This window comes from Pangasianodon hypophthalmus, chromosome 10 (assembly GCF_027358585.1).
Source record: "Pangasianodon hypophthalmus isolate fPanHyp1 chromosome 10, fPanHyp1.pri, whole genome shotgun sequence".
Taxonomy (NCBI): Eukaryota; Metazoa; Chordata; class Actinopteri; order Siluriformes; family Pangasiidae; genus Pangasianodon; species Pangasianodon hypophthalmus.
Window position 1 is genome coordinate 15,265,271 of NC_069719.1, and position 17,345 is coordinate 15,282,615.

Consider the following 17,345-nt stretch of genomic DNA (forward strand, 5'->3'; position numbering starts at 1 on the left):
TATTAGACAGTGATGTGGTAGTAATGTGTGTTAAGGCTTGTGTGAATGGCATGTTGAATTCAAATTCAAACCCATACCATTATGGCAATCCAGCATTTAAAAATTAGATACAATTCAAATTATTTAAAAAAAATCTCATATAGAAATATAAGCTCAACAACTTGGTGTGTTGTGATTCATTATAAAGATTTATCAAAATCAAATGTAGTGTAAAGAACTTAAAATGGCAAACCAAGTCCAAAAACATGAACAAAAATGACTTCTTTTACATTAAAAGTTTTCCTACATTTTGTTCCTTTCCATTCCAACAATATATTTGGAGCTAAAATTGAATGCATTTGGTCTCTTCAGCAGCCAGTCTAATCTTACAGGGTGATGTTTTCCCTATACATCTCTGGCAATCAGCACTATTTTACAAAAGAAAGAACTACAACAAAAAGGATGGAAACTTTTAAATTATTCTATTTTAAAAAGCTATGGCACAGTTAGTATAAATATGATCTTGGCTGAAAGTCTCATGCCTAATGTTCTAAACCCCATAAAAAGTGGTGTTTAACAGATGTAGGAACAGTTGTATTTATGGTGAACATAAGTTGGTAAGTATATTGTAAGATGCACTTCAGTGGGTTAGGGCTCCAAACTGGCATGTGAGCTGGTTGGAAAATAAGACCTCCTGTAGCCACAAGGATCTTAATCCCAAACTGCTCCACTTCATAACACCTTATCCAACCATAGGAATCTTTAAAAATACAATCCTGTCCAATAAACCTACCATGATTAAATAACAGTAAGAAAGGCTAAATAACAGTTACTTGGACACCAGATGGAAAGTGAGACCATTGGTGAGCTAGTAGGATGTTTTGTTTTGGTTGAGGTTATTCAGATATGATATCAGTCTCTACAAGGCTTCAAACTCATCTATTCTCTGCTTGGTGTTGCCCATGCGGATCTGACGCAGGGTCTTGTATTTGTCTCTCCCAGCACGCATGTTCTCCATGTGCAGAATGTCGTTCTGAGTCTTCTTGGATTCATCCCGTGCATCCGCCAGCTCAGAGCTCAGGGCCTGCACAATATTTGGACCAAGGTTATTTACCAGACAAAGTGGGTTAGCCCAAGATCTTGTTTGGCACTACAAAGGTCATGCACAGGTGTATATGCGAGTACACACTACTGAACACCTATGCACCTGCTTATTCATGGAATTATCCAATCAGCCATTCGTGTGGCAGCAGCACAATTCATAAAATCATGCAGACATCAGAAGGGGAAAAAAAGGGATCTCAGTGACTTTGACTGTGGCCTGGTTGTTGTGGTGCCAGACAAGCTGTCTGAGTATTTCTGCTGATCTCCTGGGATTTTTATGTCAAACCTTGAGACAGATGGGCTAAAACAAACCACATCGGGTTCCTCTCCTGTCAATCAAGAGCAGGAATCTACAGTGGCCACAAACTCACCGAATCTGGAAAGCTGAAGATTCACAAAACATCACCTAATCTTTTTCCAATCTCGGGAGATCAGCAAATTCTTAAATACTCAAACCAGCCAATCTGAAACTGAAAGTCACTGAAACCGCATTTTCCTCATTCTGATGTCTGACGTAAACTGAAGCTCTTGACCTGTATCTGCATGAGTTTTATCACTGCGCTGCCACTTGATTGGCTGATACCAAAATTGCACAAATGAGGAGGTGTACAGTTGTTCCTAATAAAATGGTCACTGAGTGTATATTGTATATCTTACCATAAGCTGCCTCTGCACACGCTCATTTTTCTCAGCCTCAGTGAGACGGTCCTCCTCATCACGGTTATTACGAATGCCTTCAACCTGGAACTCAGCACTGTAGCTTCTCATGTTCTCATCGTGGTCGTCATGCTCAGCCTCATGGACTTCATCTGCAATAACCATGGGCGGTGGTGGTACTGGAGCAGCCATCATCAAGTGCAGCTCCTCACGAGTCTTAAACAGATCATCTTGTGCCTCCTTAGCCTAAGAGCCACATGGGAACAAGATTCACACTACAGATAAGTGGATGCAAACAGACTACATTTAAAGCACTCAATCTCAATACCTGACCATTAAAAACTGCAAGTATCATTATCACACACATTTATTTTACACAGATTTAAAATTGTTTTCATTTTTAACAGCTAAAGATGTATGCTCATAATAAAGGTGTTAATCACCCTGTTCTGCCATTGGTCAGCCTCTTGCTCCTTGACTCTCTTGGCCTCCTCCAGCAGGGAGATCTTTGCAGTGTACTCAGCAAGTTCTGCAGCCTTCAGGGACAAAATGAACAAAAGGAACTTAAATTCATCTTACATCAGATTAAAACAAATGAGACTCCATAAATCAGACTTGCTAGTCTTGGTAGTCAAAAAAGTGATACCCAACTGGAGTTTAGTCTGAAGTTTAGTCTAGCACCATAAAGGGTTATTTGGTCTGTCTATCTGGGGGAACCCTTAAATGTTCTATGTAAAACTCTATAACAAAAAGGTTTCCCCATTCAGTAGGTTTCAGGTATACATAAAAAGCTGTAAAATGCTGGAACCATTAAAAGAACTATTAAGGAGCCATTTATTGTAAAAGTGAACCAGCTGTTGTTATTAATCTACACACCACTGACTGCTTTTAGTTTGAGGAATCCCCAGTGCTCACCAGTTGCTCCTGATTCTTCATCTGGTCCTCGGCCTGTCTGGCCAGCTCTTCTTTAGCGAGCAGAGCTGCCTGTCTCTCAGCCTCCAGACGAGCAGACTCTTGCTCTACCTTTCGCCTCTCTTCCTCCAGCCGCATGGCCCTGTCCAGCTGCAACTGCAGGTCTGTGCAATGTACAAAAGCCATCAACAGGGGGCAGCAGTTAATTTATAATGGACCGTAAGTGATTTCTGTCATTAGAAATGCTACCGGTTTCTGTGACAGGGTGTGAAAAATGAGTCCTATACCTTTCTCTGCTTTCTTGGCCTTCTCCTCAAACTGGGAAAGCCTCAGCATCATTTCTCGCTTCTCTCTCTCCATCTGCTCCTTTTCTCTCTCAATATTTTCTCTCTTCTTCTTCTCATTTTCAAGCAGGGCTCTAAAAATTGCAAGTATACACTATTAGAATATCAAAATATAACAACTTCATAACGCAACAAGGTCAACAAAGACACACAGCTCACGCTAAATCAGATTACTGGCACATAAACAAAGAATTTCAGAACACCAATAATATTGTTCCATACACAAAACCAGCACAGCGAAACGCATCCCACATCCCAAGTCAGTCAAAGACTTCCAATGCTGTTATGCTCTTTTATTGCACATTATTGCTGGTCTAAAATGTTGAGAGATGTAAGCAACCAGACCTCTCCATCTGCCTCTGGTGTTTCTCCTCTCTGGCCTGTGCCTTCATCTGCTGCACCTCAATGGTGTCAGGCTTCCTGCGTTGCATGTACAGCTCGTGGTTCCCCATGCACAGAAGCAGGATGCGCTTGTTGATGCGCAGACGAGGAGCGTAGAACACAAAGTCCTAAGAGAACAAGAGCAGGAGGTATCTTAGGATGACAGTGATTTATATGCACTCCAAAGGTCAGGGGATCTGTAAGTTCCTGTTATATCCAGGAACTTGTGTTAGGAAACTGTAGTGTAATTGCTTTTCTAGGTTCTTCTTAGTTATTTGGACAATACTCTATAGTCATAATTAATTATTAATCATGGATTGAGTCAGCTATTATATGCTGGGATTATATTATATGGGATTATTTAAAGATGAAACAGTATCTCCAAGGCAGGTTACTATAGGAGAGGCCAATCTAAGATTCTATGACACCTGACACCACAGACTACTAGCGTATAAACAAATACATTTGTATTGACAACAAGTAAAGGTGTGGCTTTACCTATGACAAATCGGTGAGTCATATTTCTATATATAAACCATGAAATTTAAAATTACATCACATAAGGTGTGTTTTGGTATCGTTAACACTGTAAAGTCTTTTCGTAATCTAATTAATCTTCAAACATATTACTCAGCAACAACTATGAATTATTTAGTAATATACAGTGAAACTAAAAGCAAAAGGTGTTTAGTTACAAGAGCGCAGAATGTAAGCCTGAACTCAACAATGGGTTAAATATAAGAAAATGCATATGAATCATCATTATGCAAAAAAATGAAGGGATGTAACACTTACTGGGGCCTTTTTGTCAATTGGTTTGATGACAAACTTCTTGTCATTGAATGATATGTTCCTGATTTCACTCCAAGGGAATCCGATCTTTGGTGTCAATCTACGCGAGAGCAGAAAAGATGTGAGATCATTCTCAAGCTTCATCATAGGTGTAGTGAAAATATCAATCCTTAGGTGCAATGACCTCTTAATAACAAGAGCCATGCGGTCATGTTTACCTGCAGCACAGACCCACAGATTTTGTCTCTGAGTTACTCCGGGGTCACTGACTGAACAGACATTAACTGCTGTCACACTGACCGTAATACCTGATTTACACTAATCTCCTAATGCCAAGTGCTGTTGATGTCCAGGTGGTCAATGCTTTTCTGACTGAATAAAATCACATGACAGTGAAATGCATGCATACTTGTCCTCCTTCTCATAGATGTTAAGTCCAAGAGCATCCACACCAAGCCATAGCTCTGTTCCTTTCTTGTTCTTGATGTCGAAGTAGTTGACTCCATACATCTCCAAATCTTGTGCAATTTTTAAGTACTCCAGCATAGCATCTTCCCTAGGGACCAAAAATGGACATTTATGAACTGGGGTTGGGTTTTTTTTTTTTTTTTGGGTGGGGGATCCACTTACACTTAGAAAACCACATGACTCACTTTAACATGCCACTGTGCTCCTCATGCCAAACCTGGATCCTCTCCTCCCACTGATCTTTGGAGAGTTTGTGCTGCTCAAGCACTCTGTGGAGACATAATTATCAAGCTGGATTTTTAGAATGAACCAGTAAAGTCATAAACACATCTAAGAGGATGAGATAATCAGTTTAGGATAAATAATGATCCACTCCAAGAGATGGTTACATGGGTAATATCACAAAGTGAGAATGAAAGCTGAGAACGTAGCCTAGTTTTGGTTAGGCTGCCCTGACTGACCTTTGGGGTAGCAGGCGCTCTGATGTAAGGTACCCAGGCTTGTGGTTCTCCTTGGAGAAATCTCCATACTTGGCCTGCACGGAGTAGGAAGCCAGTAGCACGGCTGTCTCTGGGGGGCAGTAGACACTGTCACTCAAGATTTCATCTTTCACCTGAAGGAAGAATAGCTTGCGTGTGATGTCCTGGATCAACTCATTGTCCACGTCCTCAGGGAAGTACTTAGCCCGGAACATAAACTGTAGGGGGGTCTCTCTCCTCACATCCTGAGATAACACCTGAGGCAACACAAAAGAGACAAACATAAATGTGGTATAAGATAATGATAGTCTTTGTGGTCTATAGAGGTTTATATGTGCACATAATGGGGCACATATTACAGATATATTATACTATCCTACATTAAATATCATAACAAAAGAATAAAACAGACAAATATTTGGACCTGTGCTTGTACTTGAAGAGCCGGTTTCCTGGGCACACAGAGACCACAATGTATTTTCAATGGACACTTACCATTGACAGTGTAATTTAGTCAAAGACTAGGCTTAATCTGTGTCTGGGAAACCAGCCAGGATAGCTGACTAGTCAAGCCACGTGATCATGTAACCAGAGATGTGAATAGATGTTGTAGGCTCAGGCTTTGTTTTGCATTTTGAAGTTTTCCCTTTAGATCTGTGACAAGCTAAATATGCAATAAAGTGACAGCGTGATATACATACTCTCTTGACATCAAAAACAGGTATAAGTAATTATACCTTTTTCTCCAGTTTCAGCCAGGTAAGATAACCTTTGTTGTCCATATACTGCAGGCCAAAGTACCACACCTCACGCAGGCCCACTGTCTTGACGACCTGAGGCAGAGAAACATTTCACACTGACTGTTAATGACCCTGCCATAATTTCATGCCAATAGCTGAATAGTAATTGCATGGAAAATTAGCTTGGATATCAATATCCTAGCCTGTCTGGCATGTCAGGAAAAATGACTACAGCACTAGTCACACTGGCATCGGTTATGAAGGGTGGGGCTCTGGTTGAAGGATTGGTTATTGCAAAATATCTAGACGGGTGTTCTCCTCTACACATCTATGTATGACAAACTAATCGATACCTTCCAGGTAACACATCGTCAGCAGCTATAAACAGTGGAACAACCCCTGACCTTCATCACAGCTTCGTCTTATCAGTTGCCTGGATTTGCTGGAGTCCCCCACCTAAAGGCCCTATATCATGTGACACCTCATGTCATAAACTAGATGTTGCCAGGAGTTACTGGACAATATTTGTGCCAATCATTTACTCTCTACGACTGGCCCCTGGCACATATAATGCAGCGACTGACAATATGTAACTTTGTCCTGCATATTTCGCTTTTGTTAAAATTTTCCTTTGTACTCATTCAAAATGCAGACTTCCATTCTATCTAATTTGCACTTTCACTTGAGAGGCTGTTCAACTGTTCAACATTCATTAAAATGCTGACAAATAACCTCAGTAGAATGGAATTCACAGTGTAGTGATTAAGCATGGATACGATCAGATATGTGGTCATTCCACACATGCCTTTTGACTAATGTCGATTAGCTCACAAATATCTGCCTCTGTATTTAGGCCTGACACACGACCAATGAAGCTCACCTGCTCAAAGAGTTGTTTGCCTGTGGTGACAGACTGGATGGCAAATTCCAGCTCGGCGTCCATTGTAGTGACGCGGACGTTGACCTAAGCAAGAGCAAACACATTAGAAGGTCCTAACTGAGTGAAGTGTAGAGAGGCCACTCTATGTCAGCCTGTTGAAAGGAATGCCACTATACCAAGACATATTTAGATAAATATTGCAGCTGAAGTCTTTATAGCCTGTATGTGATTTACGTCAATTACATGAGACGAGATGGAGCCAGTTGGTCCAGATTCACAATAGTTACATGAAATTCACTGGTAATGCTTTACAGGAAATTTTGTGTTTCTAGGAAATGCAGGGCTTACATTAAAATCACCTACATACTAACATACCAGTATTGTGTGTCATGATCTTAACAGTGCCGCTAGGTCAAACATAAATCCATGTAATGTGCATGTATAAAATTCAAAAAGAAACCCGATTCTTGGTATGGAATTGCATGGTAATATGCTATTCATTGTCTTTTTCCCTTTGTTTGCCATGGTCATGACTGAAAATGCTGACACTCTTAACTTGTGTTACACAAGGGTTCAAAGGGGTCTATCTTTACTGCACTGAAGTAAGTTCATAAAGAAGTTGTGTAACCTTGGTAATGCTGCTGAACCTCTGTCAAGGTTCACTGGGCTGTTATAAATGAGCATATTTCTTCTTTAAAAGTTGTGAGTGATCAATGCACAAGGCTTACATGTTTTAAATAGGTAATACTGACATATGTCCTGAACCATGTCAGATGTTTAAATATGATTGGTGTGAAAATTATTATAACCTTAATATGTGGACAAAAGACACATTCATAATAATAATTTCACTGTCAACCATGGCAGATATATTTAGTGTCTTGAATGCATTTCCTCACTGCTGGATTTGCTTGTACTTTGAGATTCCTATAAGTGCCACTGTTTAATCAGCATCTCCCTGGGCAACAGTAAACTATTTATCAGAGCTGCAAATTTTTATCTGGCCACAGGACTGGCCCAGTCCAGGGTAGGGGTCAGTACAACTGCTATACGGTGACTTTCTGATTCTCCTGGAGCTTTGATTCAACCCCTCCACCCCCCCACAAGGCACAAGTCACTATGTACACACTACTTCACTCAAATCATTTCCACAGTGTTTGCTACTAACACAGGGACTTTTGTTCCTGTTCATGATTGTGCTTTGGGTGATAGGGTGTCTTTGGAATCTGAAACCTAAACCTCTCCAGTTCAGTAGTATTGCCTCTGGAGAAAATACAGAGGAATTAAGCCTATAACAGCATTCATTTCCATCCACTTTTTTTTCTAAGTTAATAACTAATGCATTTTGGTGTGTATTACGACATTATCCAGATGACCAACACTTAGCTAAAGTATAACAAGAAATGAATGGCAATGTGACATCATATTCAAACCTTCAAACATTGTGGCACAGGCAGTCTGCTTAGCTAATCTTTTACTTTACTGTATTCATCATTTTTGTATATGGTGTCAGAGTCTAGTTAATCTGTAAAACTACATAAGGTGTGTTAAATATATACTCCAGCTGTTAGTATCTAGCCTACTTTGGACTTAGGGTCAGTCTAATTTCTAATATAACTAACTTTTCTTAGTGTGACTTGAACATTACTGAAATGCTGACAAGGAAATGGTCATAAAGCAGCTCTTTATCTCACGTTATAACTAGAAGTCAGTGACAGCCATGCCACATAAAAACCCATTCTCTTCTTGTCATAGTAAAGTGTGGAACAGAACTTTCCCGAGTGCACTTTACTGAGTGTTTCTGAACTCAGTGGAATGTTTCAATGACAACCCAAAACCTGTCAACCAGGCCAGCCATGTTATGACGCAAGTGAAGTGTTGTCGACTTTTCACACGACAAACCACTAACTTGTTGTATCCAATTACAAAGTATATACAGTCTGCCATTTATGGAGATTCTAGTGTGATTAGAAAATGAAATACTCTGGGGAAACAGGTCATTATTAGAAGTAAGTAGTCAGAACTGTGTGATACACGGACAGAATGCCGACACCTGTAGGGTTAAATCAGAAACTTCCGCATAACTCATATCTCAATCATTTGACACTTTTCACTGTAGCCTACTAAGACCTCACCTACTCTATATTAATAAATAAATATTTCAATTCAGTGTGGTAAATAACTTTGAATAACTATGACCTAATTAATGAATCCCTATTGTAATATGTAATTAATAAAGTTGCCTATAATTGGCTATTTATAATTAGCTAATCTACTGCCGTAAATTAATTCCCTGACTGTTTTACTTTAAAAATGAATACACATAAGCATGTTGTTGAAAAGACAGTGACTTACTGGTTTAGGCATGGTCGCTCCTGTTGTGTGTGTGTGTCTGCTTTCAGGAAAAATAAAGGTGAGCTCACAGAGAACCGGCTTTAGCTGTTCTTGCTTGAGCGTGCGCGCGCGCGGAGCGGAGTGACTGAGCTCGGGAGGCGAGGAGCGCTCGGGTTGAGGTTCATTTCTGACTCATTGTCAATAGATGGTGTCAGAGCCTCGCCCCGATAATGGCCACGATAAAGTCTGAGCGTGTTCCAAGTTAAAGAGTGCCAAGGCTCTACTTTAACACACAATTAGCGAGCTCTGCAGAACCTTGAAAAGCGCGACCTTTGTTCCCTGACGGAGAGAACAGAGTGTTGGCCGACCTCCTGCTAGCAACCCGCATTAAAAAGGCTTCATATGTGCTATGACGGTACAGGGCCAAATGGGCGGAGACCGACAGGTGCACACACCGAACAAGCTCTGAGCAAATGAACAAGTGGCTAAGCTAGTTCCTGCTAAAGGATTTCTACTAAAACATGATAGAGCGCACACAGTGATAGAGCGACAGACAAAGGTTTATTGTGTATAAGGTCACAAAAGTGCTATTAACCTCCATTATACATTAAGTTTTTTGTTTTTTTTTCCACCATGGGTGTGTATCTTGTCGAAATGTGTCCACGGAAATCCACCCATAATGACTACATACATGTTGGGCGTGGTAGTATCGTACCAGTTTTTATGAGTATTGTAGGTCACCGTGTGGTATGCGCTTCTCTCAGTGCATACTGAGACATGTGTTCTACATCTGACTGATGATTTGCAGTGATGACATTCTGGCATTTTGTGTGATGGCATTTTGCTACCACTTGAAATCACCATTGCAATTTAGCCTCAAGACGTGACTGCTTTGAATGTGGACAATGCAACAAAGTAAAGTGCAGATGCAATACAATTCATAAATCACAATAGCTGATCAAAGTTGCATTTTATATAGAAATTATATATACAATGACAGACTTCTTAGAAGTGCTTGTTATTTCACAGATACTCTTTTTGCTTCAAAATACAAAACATTGGTAGAAAAATGTCTCACAGATTTACAAAACATGTAACAAAACATGTAACAAAACAGAACACGTCACACATATGACTCTCTGACATCCAAAGTCTCCAACAGCTGTTGACTACAACAGTGCGACGGGCCACTGTTAGATTCAGATTTAGTCTCTGATACAGTCCCCTGTTGTGACTCTGGTGGGGTAGGTGACACGGCCAATACATTGCTCCTCTCTCCACCCCAGCAACTGCTATGTTTCACCGAGCAGGAATTTGATGGTTCTGCAGTTGGGAATGTGGACTGACTGCATGTGTGCCTTGACAGACACCTGGCAGCGTCAACAGTCAATGGGCTGCAGAGTGAAAGCACAGTGTGAGCATTATCTTGAATTGCCTGCTCATAGGATGGAGGAGTACTCAAAATCCTGCTGTCCACTTGCTGGAACACTTCTTCACTAGACAATCGTCGGGGCTTTGGTGACACGAGGAAGGTCCTGTCGAGAGGCAGCACTTCAGGGAGAGTGTGGCTGTGGCGTAAGACTTTCTGAGCTCGTTTGCTAACGCCACCTCGAGAAAAGCAAATCTTAGTCCGAGAATTTGGGGCTTTCATTGATTGTGAGCGTTTCTTGGTGGCCTCACCAAGCACATTTCCATGTGCCTTTGATTGGCTGGGGAAAGACAGTTTACGTTGGACGGCCTGTCTATGATTGGAAGATGAAATAATAGGGGAGCTAGTTTGGATGGAGCTCTCTGAGGCACTGGAGAAGGTGCTTTCCAGAGAACTAGAAGAGCAGTCTTTAGAAGTACGCTGGAGAAGCTCACCTGGAGATGAAATATAGATGTTCTTATGCACAGATATCAACTTTTTGCCCGTCCCAAACAAAACACATTCATCTGAGATCTGTTTATTCAAAAGATGTCCATAAAAGTCCATATCTGTGTGACTCCTGGTTAGGGCAGGCTGGTTTCGATCACTTTTGTTGAAGACAATTGTTGGCTCAGAGCACCTGCGAATAAAAGGTTTGCTAGTTTGTTTCGCAGCATCAGGGGAGGAGGTCACTTGAAAGCGATCCAGAGTTTTCTCTTCGGTATCAGAATGGAAGGTGTGCATTTCTGTGTAGCTCCCTTTATACCCATCCATGTCAGGGTCATTGCTGTCGTAGGCAGAATCATGATGGAGTGAGGACAGTGAATCTGCCAGAGGAAACAAAGAACATGCTTTATAAATAAAAAAAAATCTTCTTTTAGAATCTTAATCTTATGTGAAGCATTTCAGATGTTTGTTTTTTTTTAATAAAAGTATATTACCATGTTTATCATTGAGTTCTTCCTCTTCTGGGTCCCCAAGAAGTGTCAGTGCATCCTTTCCAAATATTTCACAACAGTTTTCAATGAGGAACTGAGTCAGGTCTGAGACCTAAATGGTAGCATGTTTGGAATTAGTAACATATAAAACTGAACAACAGAGCCTGTTAGAACTCACTTCAAAAACACACATTACTTGATATTTCTAATATACAGACTATAAATAAGAATAACAGTGTATCATGACAGCAGCCTACTCACATTTTTTAGCATTGCAATGTCAGTTTGGAGCAAGTTGGGTGAAACACAAACAGCTAAATTGCTGGAATCCATCTTGTTTCTATCTGTATTGGCGTATATGTGGTACAGCAAAACAATGAGGAGTTTCAGGAGGACAATATTTGGCTCTGGAAGAGTATTAATCACCCTGGAAGGAAATAAGGATGGGGTAAGATTAAATTATGTTTGTTATTTGTAACCAATACTTAAATGAAAGTTAGGTTATTAATACAATTCAAAATAAGACTTACAATTGGAGCTCAGTGCACCTTTCATGTAAATCCTGCTTTTGCATTGCTGTCATCCAGGCCTGGTACCGATCCACCATTAGCAAACTGCCAGGCAGGTGCCTCAAGAAATCCTGCCATTCAATAAATTGGATTGAGGATATTAGCATACTGAGATATAACCACATTATACTTAAACACAACATAGATATGGCTATAACATCATTCTATATTTATAGATACATTTTTACTCAATAAGTGTTACCTTGAGGAGATCAGCTAGTAAGATCACAGGCTTATTTTTCAGATCCACTTCCACACCATTGTTGAGTTGCTCCTTGATCTCTTTCAGAGCCCTGGCATTACCAGCTTTCCTGAACACCCCTTCTGTGTATGGGCCCTTTCTGCACAGCGCTAACAGAATCTCCTGAAGAATGATTGCATGACAGGAAAAACTTTAAAAACTTTGACACTGTATATAATACAAACATACAAAAATACAAACTACAATTTTATGTTGTATTGTCTGATGAATTGGAGACATACCATAATGGGATTTGGGGGATTGCCATTTTTTTCACAAACATCTGACAAAGCTCGACCGAAAAGTGACTTCTTTTGAAGCTGAGTAGCACGACCAGGATCCATCTGTTTTCTGTTTACCCGCTGCAAAAGGCTCCTCCAGCGCTTTCGGTTGATATTGTCTGTCAAGGCAAATAAACAAATACGAACTTAACCTATAGATTTGAATATGAATTTAAAATGTAATAAGATCCAAATTAATTATACATTTACTGTAGTAGTATGTCATTGCTTACAGCAAATCAGTTTGGTAAATACTGTTACAGTTTTTAAATTTAAAATAAAAAAAGTGAAGAGAAATTTTCATAACTTACCAGTGTGGGAGGAGTTTGTGAACTTGCTCTCATATGTTTTCTTATGTTGGGGAAGTCCCGTACTCATATGAACCTGAAAGCAAAAGAGGGATCAGTTAAAGAAATGTACCTATATTCCCAGCTCTGTCCTATACTAACAATGGTAGTTAGTAGTATAAAATGATGTTTTAAATAGGTTTTAAAAACCTCCTCAGCATTTTCAACTAAAAGGATTAAAGGTACATGTCACTACAGGTGACAGAGAAGGACTAAGATTCCAGGGTGCATTCAATTTGCAATTTTGCAAACAGGATTTAATCTATTAAGGTGTTTAGTAGATCAATGGAGCATGGTTCTTCACCATTATTCATGTGTGCCCTTTATCGTACAAAGTGCTGTATGCATAAGATGTGGAGTCCAAAATACTTACAGCTGAGGCTGGCATGATGAGTAGGTCCATGCTGTCCTCAGACTGGGATTTTGTCTAAAACAAAAGAAGAATTCAAGTGCTTATCTTGTCAGTCAAATAACACAGAGCAAGGCAAACCAAATATGCACTAATCAAATTCCCTGATGTCATTAGGAGACAATAGGTATGTGGAATGGGTGGCTAAAGGTGAGAACTTACCACAACGTGGCCACTCAACACCTTCATCAGTGCGCTATGGTGTGATGTCTACAAAATATTCTCTTGTCTGTCAGTTTTCCTGGTAAAACAAAAATGAATAATATATTTAAATCATCAACATATATTGTTGGGATTAAATCCAAAACACCAATTTTATTCTATACTATCTAGACTTAAAGCACTGCATAATTTCATCCAGAATAGGTTATGAGTATATGACTCTGTATGTTTATATAATGTGTTATGGATGTCACATTACACGTTTTAAAAACAATTGTATGTATATAATCATATAATTAGAATGTACTATAATGAAAAATGTACTGCTCTTAATTAAAAGCATGACTATCAGATCCAATGCAATTCACTAAAAAGTATTTACAATGCCAAAGTATTTTTAGCAAATTAAACACAAACCTACAGTATACTGAAAACTTTCTCACATTCTAACCTTCAATAAATCTGAACACAAATAACATGAATAGATTTTCTTACCTCTAGAGAGCATCTAGTCTCTACTTCAATTCAGAAACAGTGAATGCAGTTGTTTTGACACGAGAACAACATGACACCAACACACGACTGAGACAGACTAACTTAGAGCGACCCACTGCACACCACAAAACTAAAGTGGGTGGGCAGAAAGGGAAATTCTGATGTGCAATGGAGACAGGAAGCAGCATCACGGACTCCCACTACCAACACCCCCTTTAGACATGTAGGGCAACAACACATACGCTGGTGGGTGGAAAGTGTCACATGCATCACAATAACATGAGAGTAAAACTAGCAGGTAACACATAGGTGAGTTAACTCAAAGGGCCAAGATTATTAAAAAATAAAGAGAAAGTCTAAAGAGATGAGTAGACTTATTGCTTATCTTTCACTAGTCACTGTAAATTAATCACAAACTAGAAAGCATACTCAGAAAAACATAACCATATAGTTTCTAAAAATGCACCATATCTGTGTTAAAAGAAAAAACCCTGCCATCTACTTTACAGTAAAGATGTCTTTTTGGGATAATTATTTGCTGAGCATGCATTTACTGTAATAGAACTTATACAATGAATCATTATACTAGAGCCTGCTGCTGTAGTGGGAATTTTTAAGAAACGCAGAAAAATCATTGTGAGATTCAACATTTGACAGTGCTTTGTTTTCACTGGCTTACTGTCATTTCGTGAAAACAATCAGCCATGAATGTTAATGAGTGAATTTGCCATTTCTTGTAATTGGCCAGAGATATGTCTGGCCTCCTACTAAGTACTAAGTACATGTAAATTAGTTTCATATCAGAATCTCTTTGGCTTACAAAGGGCTGTGTGGGCAGTTTAACCTGAGAATTTTCAGTAGGCCAAAAGACAAATTAAAAAAGAAACTCTGGAGTGCAGTGTGATTTATTAGTGAAAATAACATCCCCAGTTCAGAAATAATTCACACAGACTTTTGTGTTATACTGAGAAATAAAGTAGACAAGTTCCAGACCTAAAAGCAGTTAAAGATTTGCTGAAGCATGTCCAACAGAATATCAGCAGTGCTCAGTTTGTAACATTACAAAATATCAACTTTAGCAGTGAGTCACCAAACTTTCCCAGTCATGCACCACAAGTTAATGTGAAAGTAAAAGGACAACCGTGTAGCGAATTAGGAAATATACAATTACAAAATATGTAAACATTTAAAAAAAGACATAAATGTACCATGTTTTTTAATCATACAGGTGGGTGAACTATTTTCAATGACCTTCAAGGCACCCACCAGGGAAAAACCTACATAGTATATGCATCATTCGTTTACTCGAGTGTGGGCAGACAGACCACCAAAGCACATAAGGTTAATACCACCAGCCCCCCCTACGTACAGTACACTGGTGCTAGCAGAGAAATATCACTCTATTACTCTAACTGTTGAATACGGCAAAAAGCTCATCAAAGGATTAAAAGAAATCAAATGTTAGTGAATAGATAAGCAAGATATGATTGTCTTTTCAAGCTTTTCTTCTGTCCAGTGAACTCCATATAATATTCTCTTTATTAAAAATATTTATGATGACCATAACACACCAACAAGTAAGATTACCTACCTCCTATAAAGGATTCCTTCTGTAAAACCCTACATATCGAATACATTTTTTCAGTAGCTATTTAAACCTAACACAAATGGCTGAACCAATTACGTGTACCTGTGAACTGCCTGACAATGTTGAATGTATTACTGAATGTATCACAATAGCTTTATATTCTGAAATGACCACAGTCAGAATAGAAAATGTAAAAATGTTTGAACAAATTTAGAAGATACAGCAGTTGCCAAGATATAAAGATGAGAGATTAAAAAAAACAACAACAGCTAAATCATTGGAAAATTAATCTTGTTACAGAGGCATTTCTCATATTGTCAGACAGTAATCTTATCCCATGTGAAGAGACCTAGTATTAATCAATGCAAGATCTTTAACAATTATTACCGAATCAGCCTAAATATTCTATTTATCTAAGTATCAAAGCTCATTTCTGATGGTGAAATGAGGTTGATCCTCTGGTTTGAAATCTTCATTTGGGCTGCCGTCTTCATTGAGAATGCGTCTGTGTGTGTAACCCACTATGGGGTACTTTGATTTGTATGTTCCAGTGAATACGCTCTCAAGGGACTCCAGCTCCTCCTTAGTAAGGCCCGTCTAACACAGGGAAAAAGGGAGTTAAATTAATTAAATAACTTGTAAACCCTAAGCAGACCACTGCATTGAAAAGAGCTCATCAGCAACCTACTGTATCATGGGTCAGATCTTCGGGATTAAGGGACATTTTAGCCACAGCTCGGGTTGAGTCCTTGCCCACGAGGGCATTGTAAGGGGCACCCTTACCATAAAATTCTGTAAAACAACCAAAAATATAATTTTATTCATTTCATTTATTTGTATGGAGCATATTTAAGGAGCATAACTAATAACTGCGTGTATCTTTGGTGTCAAAAGAGATCGTAGAAAGAAATTTCAGGTGGTGTTTGTGAAATGAAGAAGTCGTCTTTAATTTGTCACATATACAGTACAGCTCATTCTTTTCTTCGCACATCCCAGCTTGTTAGGAAGCTGGGGTCAGAGCACGGGGTCAGCCGTGATACGGCACCCATGGAGCAGGGGCCTTGGTTATGGGCCTTGCTCAAGGGCCCAACAGTCGCAGCTTAGCGGTGTTGGGGATTGAACCGTGAACCTTCTGCTCAGCCTTAACCATTGAGCCACCACAGCTTATGAATTATGACCACATGAATAAGAAGTCACTGGCTACATAGAAAACAGCACACTTCTGTACTAAATTGTGTTATACTATTAAGTATATTAGTATAACGGTTGATTTAGGAGCAGAAGCATGTGTACAACAAACTTTTGCCGGATGTAACGTCAAACACGACTCCCTTCACGGCCATGTAAATGGGCTGCCCATCCTGAGGAATGCAAAAGAACAAGACATTACATTCTGCATTAAGAGAAACCCCCTCACGACTCAAACTTCAGAGGTTCAGAGTCTACCTCACTTCCATCGTATCGTCTCAACTCTTCATCGGTGAATAATCTCACAGGTTTTGACGCGGGTTTTACTTTTAATTTAGACTCATCAGCCAAACACATGAGCATCAACGCAAAAAGGGTAATGAGCTGCAAATGAAGCATTGTACAAACTGTTTACTGGCTTACAAACCTATCCACAAAGTGTCCGTGTAAAACAAACTGACTCTTTTAGTCTCCAGATAATTCCAGTGACGCCTTTGAATGCCACAGGAATAAAGTACAAAACCACCAAAACCGTTTTGTTTGACACAAAGGATGTATTTTCCTTCGAAGGTGTGTATGGAAATTCTTCTTGTTGACAGTCCAAACTTCCTCCTTCCATTAGGCTTTTGTTTTGAAACTGGAGTTTCGT

The 17,345-nt window shown here is 39.5% G+C and overlaps 3 protein-coding genes across 3 annotated transcripts; all 3 read right to left on the bottom strand.

Annotated features, from left to right (window-relative positions):
• Positions 1-165: 165 nt before the first annotated feature.
• Positions 166-9,431, bottom strand: ezra (ezrin a). Its single transcript, XM_026934105.3, has 13 exons — positions 9,092-9,431; positions 6,737-6,820; positions 5,854-5,949; positions 5,099-5,373; positions 4,823-4,906; positions 4,579-4,725; positions 4,173-4,269; positions 3,342-3,505; positions 2,940-3,070; positions 2,656-2,816; positions 2,184-2,276; positions 1,741-1,986; positions 166-1,063 (listed from the first exon to the last, which is right to left on the bottom strand). The coding sequence occupies exons 1-13, from the start codon at positions 9,101-9,103 to the stop codon at positions 899-901; spliced, it is 1,755 nt and encodes a 584-aa protein (XP_026789906.3). The 5' UTR covers positions 9,104-9,431; the 3' UTR covers positions 166-898.
• A 594-nt stretch (positions 9,432-10,025) lies between these two features.
• Positions 10,026-14,668, bottom strand: tagapa (T cell activation RhoGTPase activating protein a). Its single transcript, XM_026934104.3, has 10 exons — positions 13,921-14,668; positions 13,426-13,504; positions 13,228-13,281; positions 12,819-12,891; positions 12,469-12,626; positions 12,188-12,349; positions 11,947-12,056; positions 11,678-11,843; positions 11,420-11,528; positions 10,026-11,305 (listed from the first exon to the last, which is right to left on the bottom strand). The coding sequence occupies exons 2-10, from the start codon at positions 13,450-13,452 to the stop codon at positions 10,194-10,196; spliced, it is 1,971 nt and encodes a 656-aa protein (XP_026789905.1). The 5' UTR covers positions 13,453-13,504; positions 13,921-14,668; the 3' UTR covers positions 10,026-10,193.
• A 141-nt stretch (positions 14,669-14,809) lies between these two features.
• Positions 14,810-17,315, bottom strand: nenf (neudesin neurotrophic factor). Its single transcript, XM_026934112.3, has 4 exons — positions 16,955-17,315; positions 16,809-16,869; positions 16,197-16,300; positions 14,810-16,105 (listed from the first exon to the last, which is right to left on the bottom strand). Exons 1-4 carry the CDS (start codon positions 17,093-17,095, stop codon positions 15,929-15,931), a joined length of 483 nt encoding a protein of 160 aa, XP_026789913.3. The 5' UTR covers positions 17,096-17,315; the 3' UTR covers positions 14,810-15,928.
• Between the last annotated feature and the right edge of the window lie 30 nt (positions 17,316-17,345).

Bases quoted from the DNA above. Each gene is read 5' to 3' on its own strand.
- nenf (XM_026934112.3), bottom strand. From the start codon at position 17,095: ATGCTTCATTTGCAGCTCATTACCCTTTTTGCGTTGATGCTCATGTGT. The intron at 16,301-16,808 runs GTTTGTTGTACA...GTTGTTTTACAG, and splicing joins TGACGTTACATCCGGCAAAA to AATTTTATGGTAAGGGTGCC. The intron at 16,106-16,196 runs GTAGGTTGCTGA...TCCCTGTGTTAG, and splicing joins AAGATCTGACCCATGATACA to ACGGGCCTTACTAAGGAGGA.
- ezra (XM_026934105.3), bottom strand. The intron at 1,987-2,183 runs GTGATTAACACC...TGTGGCTCTTAG, and splicing joins CTGACCAATGGCAGAACAGG to GCTAAGGAGGCACAAGATGA. The intron at 1,064-1,740 runs GTAAGATATACA...AATATTGTGCAG, and splicing joins GTGTGCAGAGGCAGCTTATG to GCCCTGAGCTCTGAGCTGGC.
- tagapa (XM_026934104.3), bottom strand. From the start codon at position 13,452: ATGAAGGTGTTGAGTGGCCACGTTGTG. The intron at 13,282-13,425 runs GTAAGTTCTCAC...CTTTTGTTTTAG, and splicing joins TGTTGAGTGGCCACGTTGTG to ACAAAATCCCAGTCTGAGGA. The intron at 11,529-11,677 runs GTGAGTAGGCTG...GCTACCATTTAG, and splicing joins ACATTGCAATGCTAAAAAAT to GTCTCAGACCTGACTCAGTT.